The sequence below is a fragment of the Stomoxys calcitrans genome, chromosome 5 (assembly GCF_963082655.1).
Source record: "Stomoxys calcitrans chromosome 5, idStoCalc2.1, whole genome shotgun sequence".
In the NCBI taxonomy this organism is placed as follows: Eukaryota; Metazoa; Arthropoda; class Insecta; order Diptera; family Muscidae; genus Stomoxys; species Stomoxys calcitrans.
Window position 1 is genome coordinate 104,538,455 of NC_081556.1, and position 22,653 is coordinate 104,561,107.

The 22,653-nt window shown below is 38.4% G+C and overlaps 1 protein-coding gene across 3 annotated transcripts; it reads left to right on the forward strand.

The window, feature by feature from the left end:
- The first annotated feature begins 6,159 nt into the window (after positions 1-6,159).
- On the forward strand, positions 6,160-21,175 carry LOC106083484 (probable peroxisomal acyl-coenzyme A oxidase 1). Of its 3 annotated transcripts, none has more exons than XM_059370286.1 (8): positions 6,160-6,236; positions 6,308-6,489; positions 13,612-13,774; positions 13,833-14,125; positions 14,193-14,598; positions 14,672-15,178; positions 15,246-15,351; positions 20,642-21,175. In XM_059370286.1, exons 2-8 carry the CDS (start codon positions 6,357-6,359, stop codon positions 21,056-21,058), a joined length of 2,025 nt encoding a protein of 674 aa, XP_059226269.1. In that variant the 5' UTR covers positions 6,160-6,236; positions 6,308-6,356; the 3' UTR covers positions 21,059-21,175. The 3 variants fall into 3 exon arrangements, with proteins under 3 accessions (XP_059226269.1, XP_013101987.2, XP_059226270.1); XM_059370287.1 differs by having other exon boundaries at positions 6,190-6,245; XM_013246533.2 differs by having other exon boundaries at positions 6,174-6,489.
- Positions 21,176-22,653: the final 1,478 nt, after the last annotated feature.

Genomic DNA, 22,653 nt, shown 5'->3' on the forward strand with positions numbered 1-22,653 from the left:
GATCCAAATCGATGTTCGCCCCTCGGATCGATCGTACATCTAACACGCTGGTTGAATGCCTACCATCTATCACAACATCTATTTGGTCTCTCGTGATTTGATCGGGTGACAGTCGTTGTCGTCTGAATCCTTCGGTTTTGGAACCTGGTTCTGCAAACTAATTTCTAATGTTCTTTGCCGCGACGCCATTTATTAGCCTCAATCCATTATCGGAAGTTTTTTAGTGTAAGCTAAACTTTCCGACTGTTGAGCAAAGGATATTTTTCTTCCCCATTTTCGCATTAAAATCTCCCAGAACGATTTTAGTATCATGGGCGGGACAGCGGTCATATTCTCTTTCTAGGCGCACGTAGAAAATATCCTTAGTCTGTTAGTCCTAGTCTTCCGTCGGCACATCGGTGTAAAAAGGCAGATGTTGAAGAATTTCGCCTTTATACATATTTTGGCAGGCCTCTCATCCACTGGAGTAGGCCTGGTGAAAAGGTGTTTCATTCGCCGACTGATAGGATTTTCTCTGGGCAAAAATATATATAGGAGCTATATCTAATTCTAAACCGATTTCGAGCAAACTTCTCAGATAATGTGGTAGTCGTCGAGGAAAGCATTGTGCAAAATTGGTCAAACAATGCGCCTGTAGTAGCTCTTGGGGTGACAAGCTGGCGATATACATATATCACAGCTATATCTAAATCTGGGCCGATTTTTATGAAATTCACCAGTAATATCGCGAGTCATAAGAAAACCCTTCCTGCAAAATTTCCAAAGAATCCATTTAAAACTGAGCACTTTCTTGCAATATTTCTCAAAATCGGACGAATATATATATGGGAGCTATACCGAAATCTGAAGCGATTTCGAGCAAACTTCTCAGATACTCTGGCAGTCGTCAGGGAAAGCGTTTTGCAAAATTTTCGCAAGATGGGTCAATAAGAGAGAATCGGTATAACAAATGACCATTTTATTGCATTATTACTGAAAACCGGACGAAAATATATATGGGAGCTATATCCAAATCTGAGCCGATTTTTTCCAATTTCAATAGGCTTCGTCTCTAGTCCGAAAAACATGCCTGTACCAAATTTTAACCCGATCGGATGAAAACTGCGACCTGTACTTTGTACTCAAATTAACATGGACAGACAGACAGACAGACTTACAGGCATAACTAAATCGAATCAGAAAATGCTTCTGAGTCGATCGGTATACTTATCAATGGGCCTATCTCTCTCTCTTCCTTTTGGGTGTTACAAACCAATTCACTAAGTTATAATACCCTGTATCACAGTAGTGGTGCAGGGTATAAAAAGACTGGCGGACTATCAGCACAGAAAGGATATGCGGACAGACAGACATGGCAAAACCGAATAAGCCGGAATTTCTGAGTCCAACTACACATTTTATCACAGCCACAATTGTGGTGCAGGTACAGTTTGTGGTTTTGTAATAAACTCTATTTAAGTGTATACTGATTTTACCAAGTTCATGCTAGGACCTAAAATACTCAACTAGTTTGCCCAAAAAGTAATTGCGGATTTTTTAAAAGAAAGTAAATGCATTTTTAGTAAAACTTAGAATGAACTTTAATCAAATATACTTTTTTTACACTTTTTTCTAAAGCAAGCTAAAAGTAACAGCTGACAACTGACAGAAGAAAGAATGCAATTACAGAGTCACAAGCTGTGAAAAAATTTGTCAACGCAGACTATATGAAAAATCCGCAATTACTTTTTGGGCAACCCAATAGATTCCTTACAAAGCACTACATCCAAATTTGGACGTCTTTGCGACACTGGTTATCCGATGGCCATAATATTTCGTATTTTGCTTAGTGGGATCAAAAGGAAAAAAGTAGCGGGAAAGCGTTTCCCTATTTGCAAAAAAAAAAAAATTCTCCTTTACAGCAATGGACGGTCTAATATATATATATAAAAAATTTTAAGGACATTAAAGTTAAAAAATTTGGCATTTCATCTAAAAATTATTTTGTGACAAATCTTTATTTAGTTATTTTTGCACGTGTTCAAATTTTATATAAAGTACTGCAATGAATTTCTTTATCGCCACTTTCTTTGTATACATTCAACAAAATAACAAAAAATTTTGATATTGAATGTGCATGGTCATCACCTATTTTTGGTATTGGGTCCATAGTTCTTTTGGGTACGCCTGCAATAACAAGCGTCTACCGGTGGAAGGGAGTTATGTGGAAATTTTCAAAATCCAAATAGCTTTGATCCAGACATAGCTATAGAAAGGAAAAAATGACAGCTTTGCCCAGGAAGAAATGGCCACTTGGATGGAACTTAAAAGTGGCAGAAGACAACAAGAACATCTGTATGGTCTTCGGTAGCCTTATGGGACATGTAGAATTTCCGACATACCTCAGACATACAAAATTAGTGTTTCTAATGACAAAAGGCGAAATAATACTGAAATAGTATCTAAAGCAGTGATAGGCACACTAACATATGTGCACACTATCTCCAAGCTAATGAACATTTGTTCTTGGGCCCGCACATAATAATGTGCTGTAGCATGTGTGTACTTGCACACCATCGATCTAAAGACAAAACTTCAATGGACTTTGCTCTCAAGATAAAATCACAGTGAATTTTTCCCTAAAAACAAAATCGCAATGAAATACTCGCTAAATACAAAATCCAATGAAATATTTGCCAATGACAGAATCACAATAAAATATTAGCTTAAGGCAAAATTTCAGTAAAATACTGGGTTAAGGGAAGATTACAATACATTTTTTTTTTCAGGACAAAATTTTACTTTACTACAGAGATGACCAAAATGAAAATGTGACTGTGTGTGTGATGTACTCTCTTGAAGTATTTTTTATACCCTCCACCATAGGATGGGGGTATACTAATTTCGTCATTCTGTTTGTAACACCTCGAAATATGCCTCTGAGACCCCATAAAGTATATATATTCTTGATCGTCATGTCATTCTAAGTCGATCTAGCCATGTCCGTCCGTCCGTCCGTCTGTCGAATGCACGCTAACCTTCGAAGGAGTAAAGCTAGCCGCTCAAAAGTTCGCACAAATACTTTTTATTAGTGTAGGTCATTTGGTATTGTAAATGGGACAAATCGGTCCATGTTTTGATATAGCTGCCATATAAACCGATCTTGGGTCTTGACTTCTTGAGCCTCTAGAGGGCGCAATTCTTGTCCGATTTGACTGAAATTTTACACGTGGTATTTTGGTATCATTTCCAACAACTGCGCCAAGAATGGTTCAAATCGGCCCATGTTTTGATATAGCCGCCATATAAACCGATCTTGGGTCTTGACTTCTTGAACCTCTAGAGAGCGCAATTATCGTCCGATTTGGCTGAAATTTTGCACGTAGTGTTTTGGCATCACTTTCAATAACTGTGTTAAGTATGATTTAAATCGGTTCATAATCTGGTATAGCTGTCATATGAACCGATCTTGAATATTGACTTCTTGAGCCTCTAGACGGCGCAATTATCGTCCGATTTGGCTGAAATTTTGCATGAGGTGTTCTTTTAGCCAGATCGGGCAAAAATTGCGGCTTTCTGGGGCTCAAGAAGACAATTCGGGAGATCGGTTTATATGGGAGCTATATCTAAATCTGAATCGATATGTCCCATTTGCAATCCTCAACGACCTACGTCAATAATAGGTATCTGTGCAAAATTTCAAGCGGCTAGATTTACGCGTTCGACCGCTATCGTGATTTCGACTGACGGACGGAGGGACATGGCTAGAACGACTCAGAAAATCGGGACAGTCAAGAAAATATTAGATCAATATTTCGAGATGTTACAAACGGAATGACTAGATTAGTATACCCCCATCCTGTGGCGGTGGGTATAAAAGTCATTGTTATACCCACAAAACTCCTCCAAGCAGACAAATTGAACGTTCATATCAATATGGGGCTCAGATGTAAGGTATTCGGGAGTAGATTACGAATCTGGCATACAAAATCAGATTGAAGTATAGAGGGTCACACCAACCCCCCGAAAACATCCCAAATGGGCATAATTGTGAGTGTATGGGACTAGGTTTTTTTGTTTGTTGCGTAGGCTCAAAAACGGCTAAACCGATTTTCTTAAAATTTTCACAGATTGTGTAGGTTGGTCTGGCAGGAAACATAGGCTTTATAATTTTTGAAGTTGGCCGATAAGAACAATATGGGTATCAAATGAAAGCTATTAGAGACTAGAAAACGAACATCGTATTAAAATTTTGGGTACAAGTACCGCCCTAACCCCAAAACTCATCCTAACATGCATGTCAATATAGGACTCAAATAAAAAGTTGTTGCCAGTAGATTACAAATATGGCATATAAAATTAGGTCCAAGTAATGGAAGGCCGCCCCACTTCCAAAATTGGCACATTAGCCGACCATGGCTATATCGAACTCAAATGAAAGGTATTTGGGAGTAGATTACAAATATAACATTAAAATATGAGTTCAGATCTAGTTGGCGGGTTTTTCTCCTAAAAATACGTCAAATAGGTTCATTGACCCATTATGAGAAAATGGGGCTCAAATGAAAGGTATTTGAGAGAGAAAACGAATCTGATATTAATTTTGAAGCCAAGTGTCTGGGGATACGCCCTAAAGCACCCGCTAAACTGAACCTTATTTCCGACAATGGCAATACGGTATTTAGGAGTCAAGAACGAATTTCATATCTAATTTCAGGGCAAATAGCCGGTGGGCGCCCCCGGTTCACATTTACCGACCATGGAAAATTTCAGCGAAATCGGATTATAATAAACCCTTTATGGGCCAAGATTTTAAGTCGAGAGCTCGGTCTATATGACAGCTATATCCAAATCTGCACCGAACAGAGCCATATTGAAGAAAAATCTCGAAGGGCCTAACAAAACTCAATGTCTTTACTTTACGTACCAAATCTCATACTGGGCTAGTTTTTGAAAAGCAATGAAATTGTCAAGTACATTTTAGAGTTAAAGTAGTACTTAAACCGAAAATGTAGAAACATTTTCAAACATCTTCAGTTTGGTCTATAATTTAACCACGAATCATCTTACAAACGAACAACGAACAAATTATTGAATTTTATTTTCGAAATGCGTGCTCTGTTAAGATAGTTCATCGCGCTTCTTCCATTTTCTCATTCTTGGCTCAATGGGTACGTAAATAACAGAATGGTCGGAATTAAAGATCAGCCAGAAGCATTGCAAGAGCTACCGATGCATCCAGAAAAAATCACAGTTTGGTGCGGCTTATAGGCTGGTGGCATCATTGAACCGTACTTCTTCAAAGATGATGCGAATCCTAACGTAACTGTGAATGGTGAGTGCTACCGTGAGAAGATATTCAACTTTTTTTTTCAAGAGCATGACTTGCATGGGATGTGGTTTAACAGGATGGTGCCACATGTCACAGAGCACGAGTAACAATGCACGAAGTTCGGTGAACATTTTATTTCACTCTCGGAACCGGTTAGTAAGCCACCTAGATCGTACGATTTAACGCCTTTAGATTATTTTTTGTGGAGCTATGCCAAAGCTCATGTCTATACAGACAAGCCCGCTTCAATTGACGCATTGAAGGACAACATTGAAGCATTTATTCGTGAGATATCGGGCGAAACGTTGGAAAGAGTGGATGGACCATTTGAGGGTCAGTCACGGTCAAAATTTGTATGGAATATCGGGCGAAACGTTGGAAAGAGTGGATGGACCATTTGAGGGTCAGTCACGGTCAACATTTGTATGGAATACTATCGATTCATATAAAAATTTCATGCATTTTTCAGCATTTTATGTGTTTTTATTTTAGAAAAACTTTCCTATAGCTCTTAAAAAAATCACCCTTTAGTTCTTAATATTTAGCACAAATCTACAATATAAGGATAAAGTTTTCTCCACCGTACTTAGTCAAAATTGCCCAATGGAGGCCACCGGCGTGCAGAGGTGCAGAGGTTAAAATGTCCGCCTATGAAAAATTTTATGATTATGCCAATCAATATGTCCCTAGATTTGATATTTTCAATATGGCATCATTGGTCTGCCCTAATCAGTTGCTCTTTTTCCTTACCCACAGTACTGGAAGAGTAAGAGTAAGAGCAACGTCGATACTCTCTTGTTCACTGATAATAATTCTATAAAAACTTTCGCTCAATTTCATTAGCATTCAGTTGATCGTTCGATATAGAACTAGTAACACCTCTTTCGTTCAAGGGGCTCGGTGAACGGTTTAATAGCAAATCCGGGTAAATAGTGTACATAACAGTGTTAAACAATAACAAAAAGAATAAAAAATTATTTGAATTAATACGTGTAGATAAAAACAAACCAAATATCTTCCGAAAAACAAAACTCTCAAAAACATCATGACTTCCATTGTTCCTTCAACCCATAATCCAGACATAGTCAAAGAACGAAAAAATGCCACCTGCAGCAGTGAGGAGATCGCCGTATGGTATCATGGTGGAGCTGAGAAATTGAAGAACAAACGTGAAATCGGTAATAAAAGGGTGATTAATAATAGGAATCTAAGAAAATTTAACACATACTATTTTCCTACATACTGTAATCAATAATTTGACGCGAGTGTTTGCCCTTTTACTGGGGTAGACCTGAACCATGACTGTACTATTACTTAACCTTAGAACTTTGTTATCGCTTGCTCCATGACTGGGAAAGTGAATATTGTGATTAGATCGTTATGTTATCGTTAACAGAAACTTTGTTCGATAGTGTTAGGTTTCAAATGTTGCTGTCTTAAGTTGCTTAGTTAGGGGATTTATGTCATTAGAACTGTTAAAAAAATAATTTTGAAGGATTTGATTCAGTTGTTAGGTGTTTGATAATTTTAAGCCGGTAATTATATATCGATATTTTCTTGGCTTTTGGACTAAACTAACCTTTGGCCTGTCAGAAGAAATCTACAATGAATTTATTGCTACGGAAATGCAAAATGACAAAATGTTATAAAACAAGCTTTAAACTGCAATAAATAACATTGATATTGAATGTTTGAAATAAATTAACTTTTACTTCTGCTGTATATCTTTTCGTTTGCTTATAAATATGACAGCAATTCGTAGCGTTCTTTTTCAATTAATATATACATGTATATGTTATGCGACAAAAATCTGTGGAATGAAATGTCTTTCCCAAGTGGCAGTATGAAGACATTTACAATAAGAATCACAGAATGTAAACATTTATGAATTAGTGTAACGACATGTAACCTTAGAAGGTATGTAACCCTACCAGAGTTAAAAATAATTAATTTCAAAAAAAAAAAAAAAAAAAAAAAATACTTCTAAAAAACAAAACCAATAAGGAAAGGCCGACTTTGTAATACAATACACCCTATAAGTACAAAGTGGGAGACTTTTCTTATTCTGAACCAATTTTGATGGACCTCTGCGGATGTTTTCAAATGGGTTACTAAACAACTCGTATCAAATTTTGAGCAAAGCTAATAAGTTCAAAATGTTGACAAATGACAACATTATTGCAAATTACCCAAAATCTGAGGAACGTATATAGGGGAACTACGTCTAACACTGAACCGATTTTGATCAAACTTCTTAGATATTGTGAATGTTGTCAAGGAAAGCGTTGTGAACAATTTTGGGCAGATTGGTTGTCAATAAATGCGCTTGCAGTGGCTCTAGAAGTGCAAATCGGGCGATGTACATATATGGCAGCTATATCTAAATCTGATCCAATTTCTATGAAATTCACCAGTAATATTAAAAGCCATATCAAAATCCTTCTTGCCAAATTTCGAGACGATTGGTTAACAAATAAGCACTTATTTGCAATATTTCTCAAAATCGGGCGAACATATATACATGGGAGATATATCTTATACTGAACCGATCTCAAGCAAACTTCTTAGATATTGTGGAGGTTGTTGCGGAAAGCGTTGTGCAAAATTTTGGAAATATTGGTCAGTAAATGCGCTTGGAGTGGCTCTAGAAGTGAAAATCGGGCGATATACATATATGACAGCTATATCTAAATCTAATCCGATTTCTATGAAATGCACCAATAATATTAAGTGTCATAAGCATATCCTTTCTGCCAAATTTCGAGAGAATCGCATATCAAATGGGCACTTTATTGCAAAATTTCTCCAAATCGGACGAACATATATATATGGGAATTATATCTAATACTGAACCGATTTCAACCAAACTTCGTAGATATTGTAGAAGTCGTCTAGGAAAGCTTTGTACACAAATTTGGCAAGATTGCCCAATAAATGCGCTTGCAGTGGCTCTAGAACTGAAAATCGGGCTATATACATATATGACAGCTATATCTAAATCTGAACCGATTTCTATGAAATTCACCAGTAATATTAAGAGTCATAAGAATGTCCTCCATGCCATATTTCGAGACAATCGGTTCACAAATAAGCTCTTTATTTCAATATTTCTCAAAATTGGGCGAACATATATATGGGAGCCATATCTAATACTGAACCGATTTCGAGCAAACTGTTATTCAGGAACCATAGTTGTGTGGAGGAATTGTAAGCTGCGAGCTACCGTCCATAGGTTGAGGATAGGGACTTACGATCTATCGGTCAATGTTAGGATATAGCTCGCCCATTTCTATCCCTACCGACCTTCAGTAACAGGAAGTACTTTTGAAAAATTTCAAGCACCTAGCTTTACTCCTTTGAAAGGTAGCGAGCTTTCGACAGACGGACGGACAAATAGATGAGCGGACGGGCGGAAATTGCTAGATAGACTCAGAATATCAAGACGATCAAGAAAATATATATTTTATTGGTTCTCAGATCAATATTTCTATGTGTTACAAACGGAATGACTAAATTGGTATACACCCATCATATAGTGGAGGGTATAACAAGGTCGAGGTAAAAAAGATCAGAACTAATCCTGGGAGGAATTCGGCAGCTTTGTGAAAAATCGCATGCACTGCTCAATTAATCGGGATTTAAGTCTCTCGTCAGCTGATTTTATAAAGGGAAAACATATGATCGAGACATTAAATCCGGATTTAATGAGCAGTGTAAACGGGGTATCACGGTAGGATGTATTCAGATGAGTGAGAAAGCTCTAGAACTTAACTCGTTGATACACATTTGCCGAAAAACTCTCCTACGGACAACGTGACGCCATTATTGATTGTCACGGATATGCATTCTTCGTAGGGTGTTGTTTCAGTCCTTTAAGTCACCAGACCCTGATGATGTTTCACATGTTGAAATACAAGCTGCGTCCAATAGACTCGGGAGATATAATCTTATATTACTAACTGTTTCAAATTTCAGTTATAAACTGAAAAAATGCGTTTTTATTATGCTTAAGTCCCTAAATCGACAGGATCTATTATATAAAACTCAAAGAGTGTGGGTTTGTTTGTTCCGAATAGACTCGAAAACGTGTGAACCGATTTTCTTGAAATTTTCGCATATACAATTTTTTGATATCGGAAGGGGGGCGGACCCTCCCCCTTACACCAAAAGCTGCACCCAAAAATAAAAGTAGACCGATGGGGACAATATGGGACTCAAATGAACGGTATAAGGGAGTAGATTACTAATATGCTCTGGAAGGATCAATAACCTATAGAACTTGTTAATATCGTAATGAGGCGGGACCTGCCCCTTACCCCAAAAGCACCACTCAAAAATAAAAGTGGACCGATCGGGAAAATATGCGTCTCAAATGAAAGGTATAAGGGTGTAGATTACAAATATGATCTGGAAGGACTAATAGGCTAAAGAATTTTTTGATATCGGAAAGGGGGTCGGACCCTCCCCCTTACCCCAAAAGTACCACCAAATAATAAAAGTGGACCGATCGGCACAATATGGGATTCAAATGAATGGTATTAGAGAGTGGAGTATTAATTTGATAATAAACATTGGGTCCAAGTACCTAGGAGGCCGCCCCGATCCAAAACCCCTCAAATAGGCTTATTGGACGATAATGACGATATAGGACTCAACTAAAAGGTATTAGGGAGTAGATTACTAATATGCTCTGGAAGGATCAATAACCTATAGAATTTGTTAATATCGTAATGAGGCGGGACCTGCCCCTTACCCCAAAAGCACCACGCAAAAATAAAAGTGGACCGATCGGGAAAATATGGGTCTCAAATGAAAGGTATAAGGGTGTAGATTACGAATATGATCTGGAAGGAGCAATAGGCTAAAGAATTTTGTGATAACCGAAGGGGGGCGGACCCTCCCCCTTACACCAAAAGCTACACCCAAAAATAAAAGTAGACCGATCGGGACAATATGGGACTCAAATGAACGGTATTCGGGAGTAGAGTATTAGTTTGATAATAAACATTGGATTCGAGTACCTAGAGAGTAGCCTCGACCAAAAACCCCCTCAAATTGGCATATTGGACGATAATGACGATATAGGACTCAAATGAAAGGTATAAGGGAGTAGATTACTAATATGCTCTGGAAGGATCAATAACCTATAGAATTTATTAATAACGTAATGAAGCGGGACCTGCCCCTTACCCCAAAAGCACCACGCAAAAATAAAAGTGGACCAATCGGGAAAATATGGAACTCAAATGAATGGTATTAGGGAGTAGATTACGAATATGGTCTGTAAGGAGAAATAGGCTATAGAATTTATTGATATCGTAAGGGGCGAACCCTCCACCTCAACCCAAAAGCACACCCAAAACTAAAAGTGGACAGATTGGGACAATGTGGAACCCAAATGAAAGGTATTCGGGAGTAGAGTATTAATTTTCTAATAAACGAGGTTCTAGGGTGCCACCTCGACCCAAAACCCCTCAAATAGGCATATTGGACGATAATGACAAAATACGACTCAAATGAAAGTTATTAGGGAGTAGATTACGAATATGGTCTGGAAGGAGCAATAGGCTATATAATTTGTTGATATCGGAGGGGGGAAATCATGCCAATATGGGACTCCAAAACCCCTTCCCAAATAGGAATATTTGCCGATCATGGCTATATGGGGTACAAAAAAAGGGTATAGTGTTTGGGTGTAGATAGACAAATTGTTCTGAGCAGATACATATGTTTTTGCATATTTTTCGTTTTAATGAGGTCGCAGCGGAGCGGGACGGGTTCAGCTAGTGGTCTATATGGTACCCATATCTATATATGGCCCGAAATGGACTATGTTCGAGTTGGAACACGGGAGGTTTAGTGCAACTCATTGCTCTAAATTTCAGCAAAATCGGGTTATAAATGAGCCTGCTGGGGCTTACGACCCTGAATAGGTGGATCGGATGATGGGGGATTAAAACAACTCACTGTTTTAAATTTCCCTAAATTTAAAAGACCCTAAATTGGCAGATCAGTCTATATGACAGATATATGTAAATATGGCCCTATATTAACCATTTTCAGGTCCGAAGTAGGTAGTCTTAATACAACTCACTGTTAAAAATCTCAGCGAAATCGGGATATAAAAGCGGCATTTATGGGCTTAAGACCCTAAATCGGCAAATCGGAAAATATGAGAGATGTATGTAACTGTGACCCCGAACTGGACCAAATTTCAGCAAAATCGGATAATAAACTCGCCTTTTATGGGCTTAAGCCTTAGATCAGCAGATTTAAGCAGATTTTTATACTTATTTTCTTTTAGTGGCGTGTATTTAGATGGGGCATAAACATAAAATTATGTGAGCTCTTACATTTAATTTTAATTTGTTACTCAAACTCAAGTATTTAAAATTAGTCTATTAGTCTCTTTCGCTTATCTAGAGATAAGAGTCTAGAGTCTAGTCTAGCCTCTTATCCTGAAATATTTGTTATGTCCGTAAAACAGTATCAAATTTATTTTAGCTTAATTATTGTTATCGGCTTGCACTTAAAGTTTTGATGTTAAAGTTTTTGTTTTTCTTTTTAAATATACCCGAATTATTCCCTATCACACTGGTCATTTTGATTTGATAAGATTTCTCGCTAAGGGGTTTGCTTTATATCAAGCAATTATCCAAGTTAAAATGTCTTAATGCATGACAAGCTTACCTATTTATATTATCACACCCATATAAATTTGTTTGTAGTTTACACTCAGAAAAAAAAAGGCTTTTGACATATGTGGGTTATAAATTTAATAAAAGTTTTCATAAACAGTTGTTACAGTTTCTTTGAGGATATTAAAGTTAACTGAGTTTAGATTAAGATAAAAAAGGCTTAAAAGACTTCCAAAATCTTCCTAATATTATTTTGGGTTGAAAATGTACTTAATCGGTTGCTGGGGTATTATGGGGCTCCTCGGGTCGAAAAAGTACTCTAAAAAGTACTATAGTCTTGACTTGTCCATCCCTAACGTCTTGGGTTGGGAGTTGTTATTGTTTTTTTCGAGAGAGACAGAGAGAGAGAGATAGGGGCAGAGTGCAGCACGTTCTCTTCTGTTATCTAGTTACATATACTGGCGGTTGCCAGATTGATTCTCGTTTTATTTTTATACCCTCCACCATAGGATGTGGGTATACTAATTTCGTCATTCTGTTTGTAACAATTCGAAATATGCGCCTGAGACTCCATAAAGTATATATATTCTTGATCGTCATTTTAAGTCGATCTAGCCAAATCCGTCCGTCCGTCTGTCTGTCGAAAGCACGCTAACTTTCGAAGGAGTAAAGCTAGTCGCTTGTAATTTTGCACAAATACTTTTTATTAGTGTAGGTCGATTGGGATTGTAAATGGGCCAAATCGGTCCATGTTATGATATAGCTGCCATATAAACTGATCTTGGGTCTTGACTTCTTGAGCCTCTAGAGGGCGCAATTCTTGTCTGATTTGACTGAAATCTAGCACCTGGTGTTTTCGTACCACTTCTAACAACTGCGCTAAGCATGGTTCAAATCGGTCAATGTTTTGATATAGCTGCCATATAAACCGATCTTGGGTCTTGACTTCTTGAGCCTCTAGAGGGCGCAATTCTCATCCGATTTGACTGAAATTTTGCATGAGGTGTTTTGGTATCACTTCCAACAACTACTTTAAGTATAATTCAAATCGGTTCATAATCTGGTATAGCTGTCCTATAAACCGATCTTGGATCTTGACTTCTTGAGCCAATTGAACGCTCAATTCTCATCCCATTTGGCTGAAATTTTGCATGAGGTGTTTTGTTATGACTTCCAATAGCTGTGCTAAGTACGGCGTAAATCGGTATATACCGATTAATTCTCATCCGATTTGGCAGAAATTTTGTACAACGGCTTCTATCATGACCTTCAACATACGTGTTTAATATGGTCTGAATCGGTTAATAGCTTGATACAGCTCCCATGTAAACCTATCTCCCGATTTTGCTTTTTGAGCCCCTACAAGGCGCAATTCTTATCCGAATGAACTGAAATATTACACAATGACTTCTACAATGTTCAGAATTCATTTATAGTCCGAATCGGACTATAACTTGGTGTAGCTCCAATGGCATAACAGGTCTTATTCAATATTCTTTGTTTGCCTAAAAAGAGATACCGCGCATAGAACTCGACAAATGCGATCCATGGTGGAGGGTATATAAGATTCGGCCTGGCAGAACTTAGCACGCTCTTACTTGTTCTAGCTATCTCCTTACTTAGAAATTCACAAAATAATTCCTTCCTATTTTCTTTTTTCAGAAAGAGAAATTTTCGCTGACCTTGAAACAGATTATGGCCTTAAGCATGAATATCTCGATCATGAAGGTGTCTATAATCGTGCCGTTGAACAGGCTACCAAGGCTGCCAAGAAATTGCGACGATTGCAGAAAGAAAGAAATCCCGGTGGAACAGAAATTTGGCCGTCAGTTTGCTGAGGTTTAAATTGTGATTGATTTAACTGATTTTTCATAATATTTCAGGGGAGGTCTTTATGATGCCAGCAGTCCTGGTATACTGCCAGCCAACAGCCCTCTCTCCACACATCTGACCATGTTTGTTGATGTAATTAAGGGTCAAGGTACACCAGAGCAGGTGGAAAAATGGGCGGGACTAGCAGAAAATTGCAACATCATTGGCACCTATGCGCAGACCGAACTGGGTCATGGTACCAATGTAAGAGGCATAGAAACAAGAGCCGACTATGATCGCAAAACCCAGGAGTTTGTGCTCAATACACCATGTCTGCAAGCCTACAAATGGTGGCCTGGAGGATGTAAGTAATTTGCCCCCCACAAAATGTCATTTAAACTCAATTTTTCCTTATTACTTTTTGTTTTTAGTGGGTCATACCGCCAACCATGCCAATGTTGTAGCCCAGTTGTACATCGATGGTGAGCACAAAGGCATTCAGATGTTCATTGTGCAAGTTCGTGATCTGGAAACCCATATGCCTATGCCGGGCATTGATATTGGTGAGATAGGCAAAAAAATTGGTATGCATGCTGTGAATCAAGGTTTCTTGGGCCTTAAGAATGTTCGCATACCCCGTGATCAAATGTTGATGAAAAATACCAAAGTTATGCCTGATGGTACATTCATTGAAAGTCCTGCTTCAAGATTATCCTACATGACCATGGTCTATACCCGTTGTTTAATTGTTAATCTGGATGCGCTGTATCTTTTGGAGGCGGCCACAATCGCTACCCGTTATTCGGCTGTAAGAAGACAAAGTCCCATTAATCCAGAGTAAGTTGTTTAGAGAAAACCAACCTAAGGTGTTATGGATGTCATATAAAATCTTTATTTTGTATGATTACAGTGATCCCGAGCCTCAAATTATGGATCATGTCACCCAACAGCTTAAACTTTTCCCTGAAATTGCCTCCGGAGTTGCCTACCATCTGGCTGCCGAACACATGTGGGAATTGTACTATCTAACCGTTGATGAAATTAACAATGGCAAGTACTCCCGCATGCCCGAAATTCATGCCCTGTCTTGTGCCCTTAAGGTGCTATGCACCACCGATGGCTGTGCGGGCATAGAACGTTTGCGTTTGGCCTGCGGTGGTCATGGCTTCATGACGGCAGCCAATATAGGCAATATTTATGGCAATGCCGTGGCCGCCTATACCTATGAGGGAGAGAACACAGTCCTATTGTTACAAATTGGCAGATTTTTAATGAAATCGTGGTCAAATTTGGTCGAAGGTAAACAAATGTTAAGCAGTGTGGAATATTTGAGACAAGGACAAGAGATGAACTCTTTCCAAAAATGGGACAATTCCTGGGAGTGTATCATTAATGCCTTCAAATACACTGCAGCACAGTAAGTTTTCTTATGGAATTTTGGCAAAATTCAGAGCTTAGACAATTTTTTTCTTTTTGAATTCCAGCAAAACTCGTGTAGCTTATGAAAGCTTCTCGGAGAGAATGAGGGCGGGACAAACACAGCCAGAAGCATTTAACAACAGTGGCATAGAGCTAACACAGGCAGCTGAGGTAAGAAATTTATTAAGAATTGTTGTTGTAGCCACATTGCATGTGGAGGTAGCGATCCTCGTCAAGCTCCTGTAGGTGAGTAAGCTCGTTCAGGTCCAAAGGACCGATCGCCTTGTCATATCAAGCATCATAGGCACTCAGTATTTGAGTAAAAGCCGGTGCCACTCGACCTCTCACTGAGACTCTCCGCTATATACTGCTGATTGTCCACGACTGCCGTTCCTGTACCGGGGGGGTTTGAGATGGGCCACCGTAGCTCGGAGGTTGACATGTTCGACTCTGACGCTGAAAGCCTGGGTTCAAACCCTGGCAGTAGTTTGCCATCTAGTTCTGGAGAGACTTGTGAGATATTTACCTTAGGTATATGTGAGGTGTCGCAATACGGCAAGCCCTTTATTCAAGGAAATAAAAAGAAGGTCCCTTATCATTAAGCCTAAACTTCAATCGGATAGCATTCATTAATATGAAAGAACCAAGATGTTCCTTAATGGAATGTTTATGATCAAATTTGCATATGTAATTAAGAACCCATGTATGGGTTCTGTCCTCATTATTTTGATTCTTTAGAATCAAATGCAATTTTAATTAAAAATAACCTCTTCAAGTTGTATCAAATCGAATAATGAAAAACAAAATTATTAAAAATTTTAGCTTGAATAACTTAAAATGACTGCAACTCCTTAAATGCTTTGCTTGCTACGGTTAGGTGACTGAATACCATTAAACTTCACAAGTGACTACCAATTTCTTTTTTTTCGAAAAATTCTATTTTTTAACAAAGGATCTATACTTTTAAAATAGAGGTACTTAAGAATATTTTAAGAATTTCCCCTCTTTTTTATATAAGTAAAATTCTTGTGTTTTTCTCCAACAATTTCCCAACTTTCAATGCTATTTTTACCTAATAAATAGTAACCTTGAATCTCGAATTCAGTAATTCCGTAATACTAACAAAATATCTATGTTTTTCCCATTCCCAGCCCCTAACTAGATTCAAGTCTGGTATTGCGTCCTCACCTAAGTATCGGTATTTGTAAGCCTCCAAAGCTGCAAATAACATAGGAAATGCTTCAACGTCTCATCTATTTCCTTCTTTACATTATCTACATATGCTATCCACCTATTCTGCAAAAGTGCGCTCGAAATCCTATGAGTCCCGATATGATATCGAATATTTTAAGAATTTCCCCTCTTTTTTATAAAAGTTATATTCTTGTGTTTTTTTTCCAACAATTTCCCAACTTTCAATGCTATTTTTACCTAATAAATAGTAACCTTGAACCTCGAAGTCAGTAATTCCGTAATACTAAAAAAATATCTATGTTTTTCCCATTCCCAGCCCCTAACTAGATTCAAGTCTGGTATTGTGTCCTCACCTAAGTATCGGTGTCTGTAAGCCTCCAAAGCTGCAAATAACATAGGAAATGCTTCAACGTCTCATCTTTTTCCTTCTTTACATTATCTACATATGCTATCCACCTATTCTGCAAAAGTGCGCTCGAAATCCTATGTGTCCTGATATGATACCGAAATATATACTCCTCACCACCTTTCAGTAAAAGCCTCGTCTTATCACAATGAGTTTCTCCTTACAGACCTTTTCACAGTGTTACATGCGCATTAGTCCCCACGCCCTTAACTCCGACTGCGTCCCCGAAAGGCTTCGGATTCACCAAGTTCACTGACGGCGGTCCTCTGACCTTCACGGCCAAATCGTCTGCTCTTTCATTTCTCCTTAGTGCCATCCTCAGAGACAGAGTTAATCTCCTTCTTTACTTCTAGACTATTCATTCTTTGATCACATGAATCTCCTCAAACAGGGAGGACAGTATCAATGTCGGTCCCATTCTATCTGTGATATATCCGTGTAGCATAAAGGTTCAGATGGCAACACCAGAGTTTCTTCAATGCATCCAAAACCTCTTCTATTCCTTAAAGGTCTACTATCTTTGCCTCGATTATACCGCGATAGTATGGCATACCGAAAGATTCACTTGGCCACATGGCTGTAACCCGATCAAAAAGGGAGAAACCAAATAGATCATGTTGTTGTTGTTGTATCAGTTTGTTGTACATTGAGGCGTCATACCTTGCCGATGAAGGATCCCATCGGTTCAACCCGTTAGGTACAACCGGCTGCCATGGGATTGCCAGATCATGTTATGATAGATGGAAGGCATTCAACCACCGTTAATCGACTTAATGAGCGAACATCGATTTGGATCGTTACATTGCTAAAGCAAAGGTTCGCACCCGCATAAGTGTGGCGAGAAACCTACGATCTGACACTGCACGGCGATATATTGTAGCTACCATATAGACCGATCTGCTGAGATTGGATCTCAGGCCCATAAAAGATGCATTTATTATACGATTTGGCTGAAATTTGAAACAGTGAACAGAGCCTCCCGTCATTCGACTAGGGTATGGTCCAGATCGAACTATATTTAGATATAGCTGCTATATAGACTAATCTGTCGATTTAGGGTCTTAAGCCCATTAAAACCGCATTTATTACCTGATTTCGCATAAATTAGAAACAGTGAGTTGTTTTAAACCTTCAGTCATTCGATACGAATATGGTTCAGATCGGACTATGTTTAGATATAGCTGCAGAATGGACCTATCTGCTGATTTAGACAGCAGTTCAAACCCATATTTAGACAGCAGTTCTGGCTCAATTACTTTAGATGTACTCTCTGCCCCAAAAGTATGGCAAGGCAATGGCAAATCATCGCCCACACTATTTGTAATTGGGTACCAAAAGCCTTCCCAAGGAACCCATGGTACGACCAGGAATGTAAAGGAGCAACTGAAGCCAAAAATACATCATGCAGAGTTACTTTATAGTTAGCAGCAACGAGTCTGGCGGAAGAGAAGTATCTGGAGAAAAGAAGAGAGGAGAAACATCTCTTTCGCAAGAAGAAGAAGGAAATAGAAAGATGTGAATGTGAGCGAATCGAAAATTCTACCAAAGAATTAAACATTAAACCTATGGCTCTGGTACAGACACATCTTTCGGTAGAGACAAAGAAGGAAATCTGGTAACAGATACAGATAGTGGTAAGAAAAGGGTATTTTTTCCAGTTGCTGGTATCCGTTGTCGGTGACCACAGAATCAATGTCCAATGTTGGTACAGAATATGTACCACCTATTCAGAACATGGTCCACGTAGCAGTAACTCGGCTGAAAAACAATAAGGCAGCAGGAGCCGATAGGTTGCCGACTGAACTGTTTAAGACCGGAAGTGACACGCTTATAAGAAAAAGGCATCAGTTTATCTGCGCTATTTGGCAAGAAGAACGCATAGTAGGGGCCTATCAGTGCGGTGTTGGACCTGGTTAATCCACCATAGACCATATATTTACACTGCGCCAAATCCTGGAAAAGGGCCGAGAAGGAATAATCAACACCTACCATCTTTTCGTTGACTACAAAACTGCCTTCGGCCCTATGCGTTGAAGGGTATTACAAGCCATGTCTAAGTTCAGTATTCCTTCAAGACTGATACGGCCTTGCAGTATGAATCTTGCCGGTACACGCTCCTCAGTTAAAAAAGGAAATAATCTCTCTGAACCTCAAACGAAGTGTCAGACAAGTAGACAGCAAGTTGTGCGACTAAAGTCGGAAATTCCGACTTTTTTGGAGTCAAATAATTTGTGTGCGACCTTTTACACTTTTTTTCGACTTCTTGCTTAATTGTGTCACTTTTATACAATTTGCGAAAAATATTTTTAATAGCACGTACAAAAGATTCCGGTCGCTTTTGAGTTTTTTCTTTACTTCCAAGCTTCGAGATATCTATCTCCGTTCTCTGTTCCGTCCTTTCCTGTCTACATTCTGCCACCAGATGTTTACACCCAGAGAAAAGTTGATACCAAACGTGCTTATTTCAGTAACATTCGGTATTGATAATAAAGCAACACCGTATGGTACAAAAATAATACCGAATGGTATGAATGAAACATAAAATGATCAGTACTGTTTGGTACTAGTCTTATTATCGAACTGATATTAGTTTAAATACCAATCTGTTATTGGTTTTAGCACCAGTCAGTTATTTGTTTTAGTACCAAACCGTTATTCATTATTCCACTCCCTAATGAACAAAAAACAAAAACCATTGAAAATAATTTGAATCTAATTTTATTTCGATAATTTATGTTAATAATTACAAAAAGTAATGTTACACCGTGACCAAACTTCATTCTTTGTATTCAGCAATGTATTCTATATCCATTGATTTCCAGAAGTGTTTTTCATATCAATACACCAAAGCAGCATAGTTTTCCACACAATGGACAATATTCTTTTCATACCCTCAGCACAATATGTGTCTTTTTGCTAGAGTTCCTGCTTAATCCCTACAGGGGCACTTGCCTGTACCAAAGTTATCAGTTAGATTATTAGTTCTTTTGGTAGAATTTTCGACCTTCTTCCTGACTCCTGAACATCTCGATTTTCCCACACTCAAGTCTTTCCAAGTTTCTTTTTTCTGCGAAATAGACGTTTCTCCTTACATTTATTTTCTTGCAGTAACTCTCGTTTGCTGTGCGCGTTGCTACTACCTACAGAGTTGTTCTGTACACCGCATACTGACCTTAGTAGCATTACGACACTCCTGGTCGTTCTTCCATCACTAAAATTTTTTCAGCATTTTTCGTGAAGTGTGCTATGGCTTGGAGGCCACCGAGAGGCAGAGGTTACCATGTCAGCCTTAGACGCCGAACGCCTGGGCGTAAATATCAGATACATTTTTAACAGTGGTTATCCCCTTATAAATGCTGGCTACTTTTGTATCGTGCCATGTTAAAACTTCTCTACCAAGTGGTGTCACTATTCGGTGCCTTATCATTGAGCTTCAAACTTAATCGGACTGGGAAGTATTCCCTGTTCCTAAATGGAATGTTCGTAGGAAATTTAGTATTAGTGCTATGGTTTGCAGAACGTGTCATCAAGCATAAGTGTTACCAGCCCATTTGTCTGGCGGCTAAAACCCTTTTAGATGAGGAGCTAAAACTATTCTGGGGGGTGCTTAGTCCATCCCCCGAAGGTCTTTCTGCTCATACGGCAACTTTCTTCAAATAATTGGGTCAGTCGACTGAATATGCCGTTATTGTCTAATACCTGTGTTGATGATCCATGTAGTCTGCTCATATAAGTCTTTTACTTTACATATTCGATATATCTTTATTTGTAAATCCTTGAAACCCCCTTAACCTTACAATGAACTTCCTCTGTTTCTTTCTAATTAATTTTTACCATTATCAACCCCTTTCCGTCTTCCAGTACCATGGACGTCAATTTGTTGCTGAAATTTTCTGCAAAGCTATTACCGGTCCCCGCTCGTCGAGCCTTTCGCCACCCACCAAAGCTGTAATGGAGACACTAGTCGAACTATATTTGGTTCACATGACCTTAAGCCATTTATGTGATATTTTACGTTTCATTCCATTGACTGAAGCCGATGTGAAATCTTTGCAAAGACGCCTAGAAGTTGCATTGCAGAAGATTCGCCCAGAGGCTGTAGCCCTCACAGATGGTTTTGATTTTGACGACAGAGTTCTGAATTCAGTATTGGGTGCTTATGATGGAAATGTTTATGAGCGTATCTTCGAAGCTGCCAAAATGAGTCCAATGAATAAAAAACCAGTACAGGATTCATTTGAGAAGTATTTGAAACCATTCATGAAGTCCAATTTATAAATGTTTTTATTTGGTTCTATCTCTATTGTTTTATACCAATTTGTTACTATTATGAAAGTTTAATTTATTGTTTTATTGTTTTGTATTATAAAAGTAAATAAGTCATATAAAAGGATATTTTTAAAGTGTTTGATTATATATTCATTATAACCTATATAAGATTATTAGAATTTTGAAGATGACCGTTAGCATGTTATAGAAAACCAGTAAGATTGTGTCATTTAACCATTTTTTCCTTTTTTTAAGCTTCAATATTTCAAAATCATCAACCAAAACTAAAACAAGTAAAAGAGTGCTAAGTTCGGTCGGGCCAAATCTTGGGAACCCACCAACATGGATACTGTTAAAAATTTATGCAAAAAAATTTGATTGAAGGGCATGACTTTATGCTACATACCCAACTTCTGTCAAACCAGCAAAAATGAAAGCTCTAAGAACCAAACAAGGATGATCGAGAGACCGAACTATATGAGAGCTACATCAGGTTATAAACTGCTTTAGATCATATCCGGCACAGTTGTTGGAAGTCGTACCAGAACATCTCATGCAAAATTTCAGCCAAATCGGACATTCGGAAATCGTCCAAATCGGAAATTGCGGCTTGTGAGGGCTCAAGAAATCAAATCGGGAGATCGGTTTATATGGGAGCTATATCAGGTTATAGACCGCTTCGGACCGTATTTGGCACTGTTATTGAAAGTCATAACAGATCACTACATGCAAAATTTCAGACAAATTGGACAAAAATTGCGGATTATAAGGGCTCAAGAAATCAAATCGAGAGATCGGTTTATATGGAAGCTATATCTGGTTATAGACCGATTTGGGCCGTACTTGGCACAGTTGTTGAAAGTCCTAACAAAACCCTGCATGCTCAATTTCAGCCAAATCAGAAAAAAATTGCGGTTTGTAAGGGCTCAAGAAATCAAATCGAGAGACCGGTTTATATGGGAGCTATATCTAGTTATAGACCGATTCGGGGCGTACTTGACACTGGCGTTAGAAGTCACAACAAAACCTTCCATGTTTAATTTAATCCAAATCGGACAAAAATTGCGGCTTGTAAGGGCTCAAGAAGTCAAATCGGGAGATCGATTTATATGGGAGCTATATCAGGTTATAGACCGATTCGGACCGTGCTTGGCACAGTTCTTGAAAGTCATAACAGATCACTACATGCAAAATTTCAGACAAATTTGACAAAAAATGCGGTTTGTAAGGGCTCAAGAAATCAAATCGCGAGATCGGTTTATATGGGAGCTATATCTGGTTATAGACCGATTCGGGGCGTACTTGACACTGGTGTTAGAAGTCATAACAAAACCTTACATGCTTAATTTAATCCAAATCGGACAAAAATTGCGGCTTGTAAGGGTTCAAGAAGTCAAATCGGGAGATCGGTTTATATGGGAGCTATATCAAGTTTTGGACCGATTTCCGCTGTACAATACACAGTTGTTGGACGTCATAACAGAACACTACTCGCGAAATTTCATGCAAATCGGTCAAAAATTGCGGCTTGTAATGGCTCAAGAAGTCAAATCGGGAGATCGATTTATTTGGGAGCTATATCAGGTTATAGACCGATTCGAATC

Bases quoted from the DNA above. Each gene is read 5' to 3' on its own strand.
- LOC106083484 (XM_059370286.1), top strand. From the start codon at position 6,357: ATGACTTCCATTGTTCCTTCAACCCATAATCCAGACATAGTCAAAGAA. The intron at 14,126-14,192 runs GTAAGTAATTTG...TTTTGTTTTTAG, and splicing joins CAAATGGTGGCCTGGAGGAT to TGGGTCATACCGCCAACCAT. The intron at 14,599-14,671 runs GTAAGTTGTTTA...GTATGATTACAG, and splicing joins CAAAGTCCCATTAATCCAGA to TGATCCCGAGCCTCAAATTA.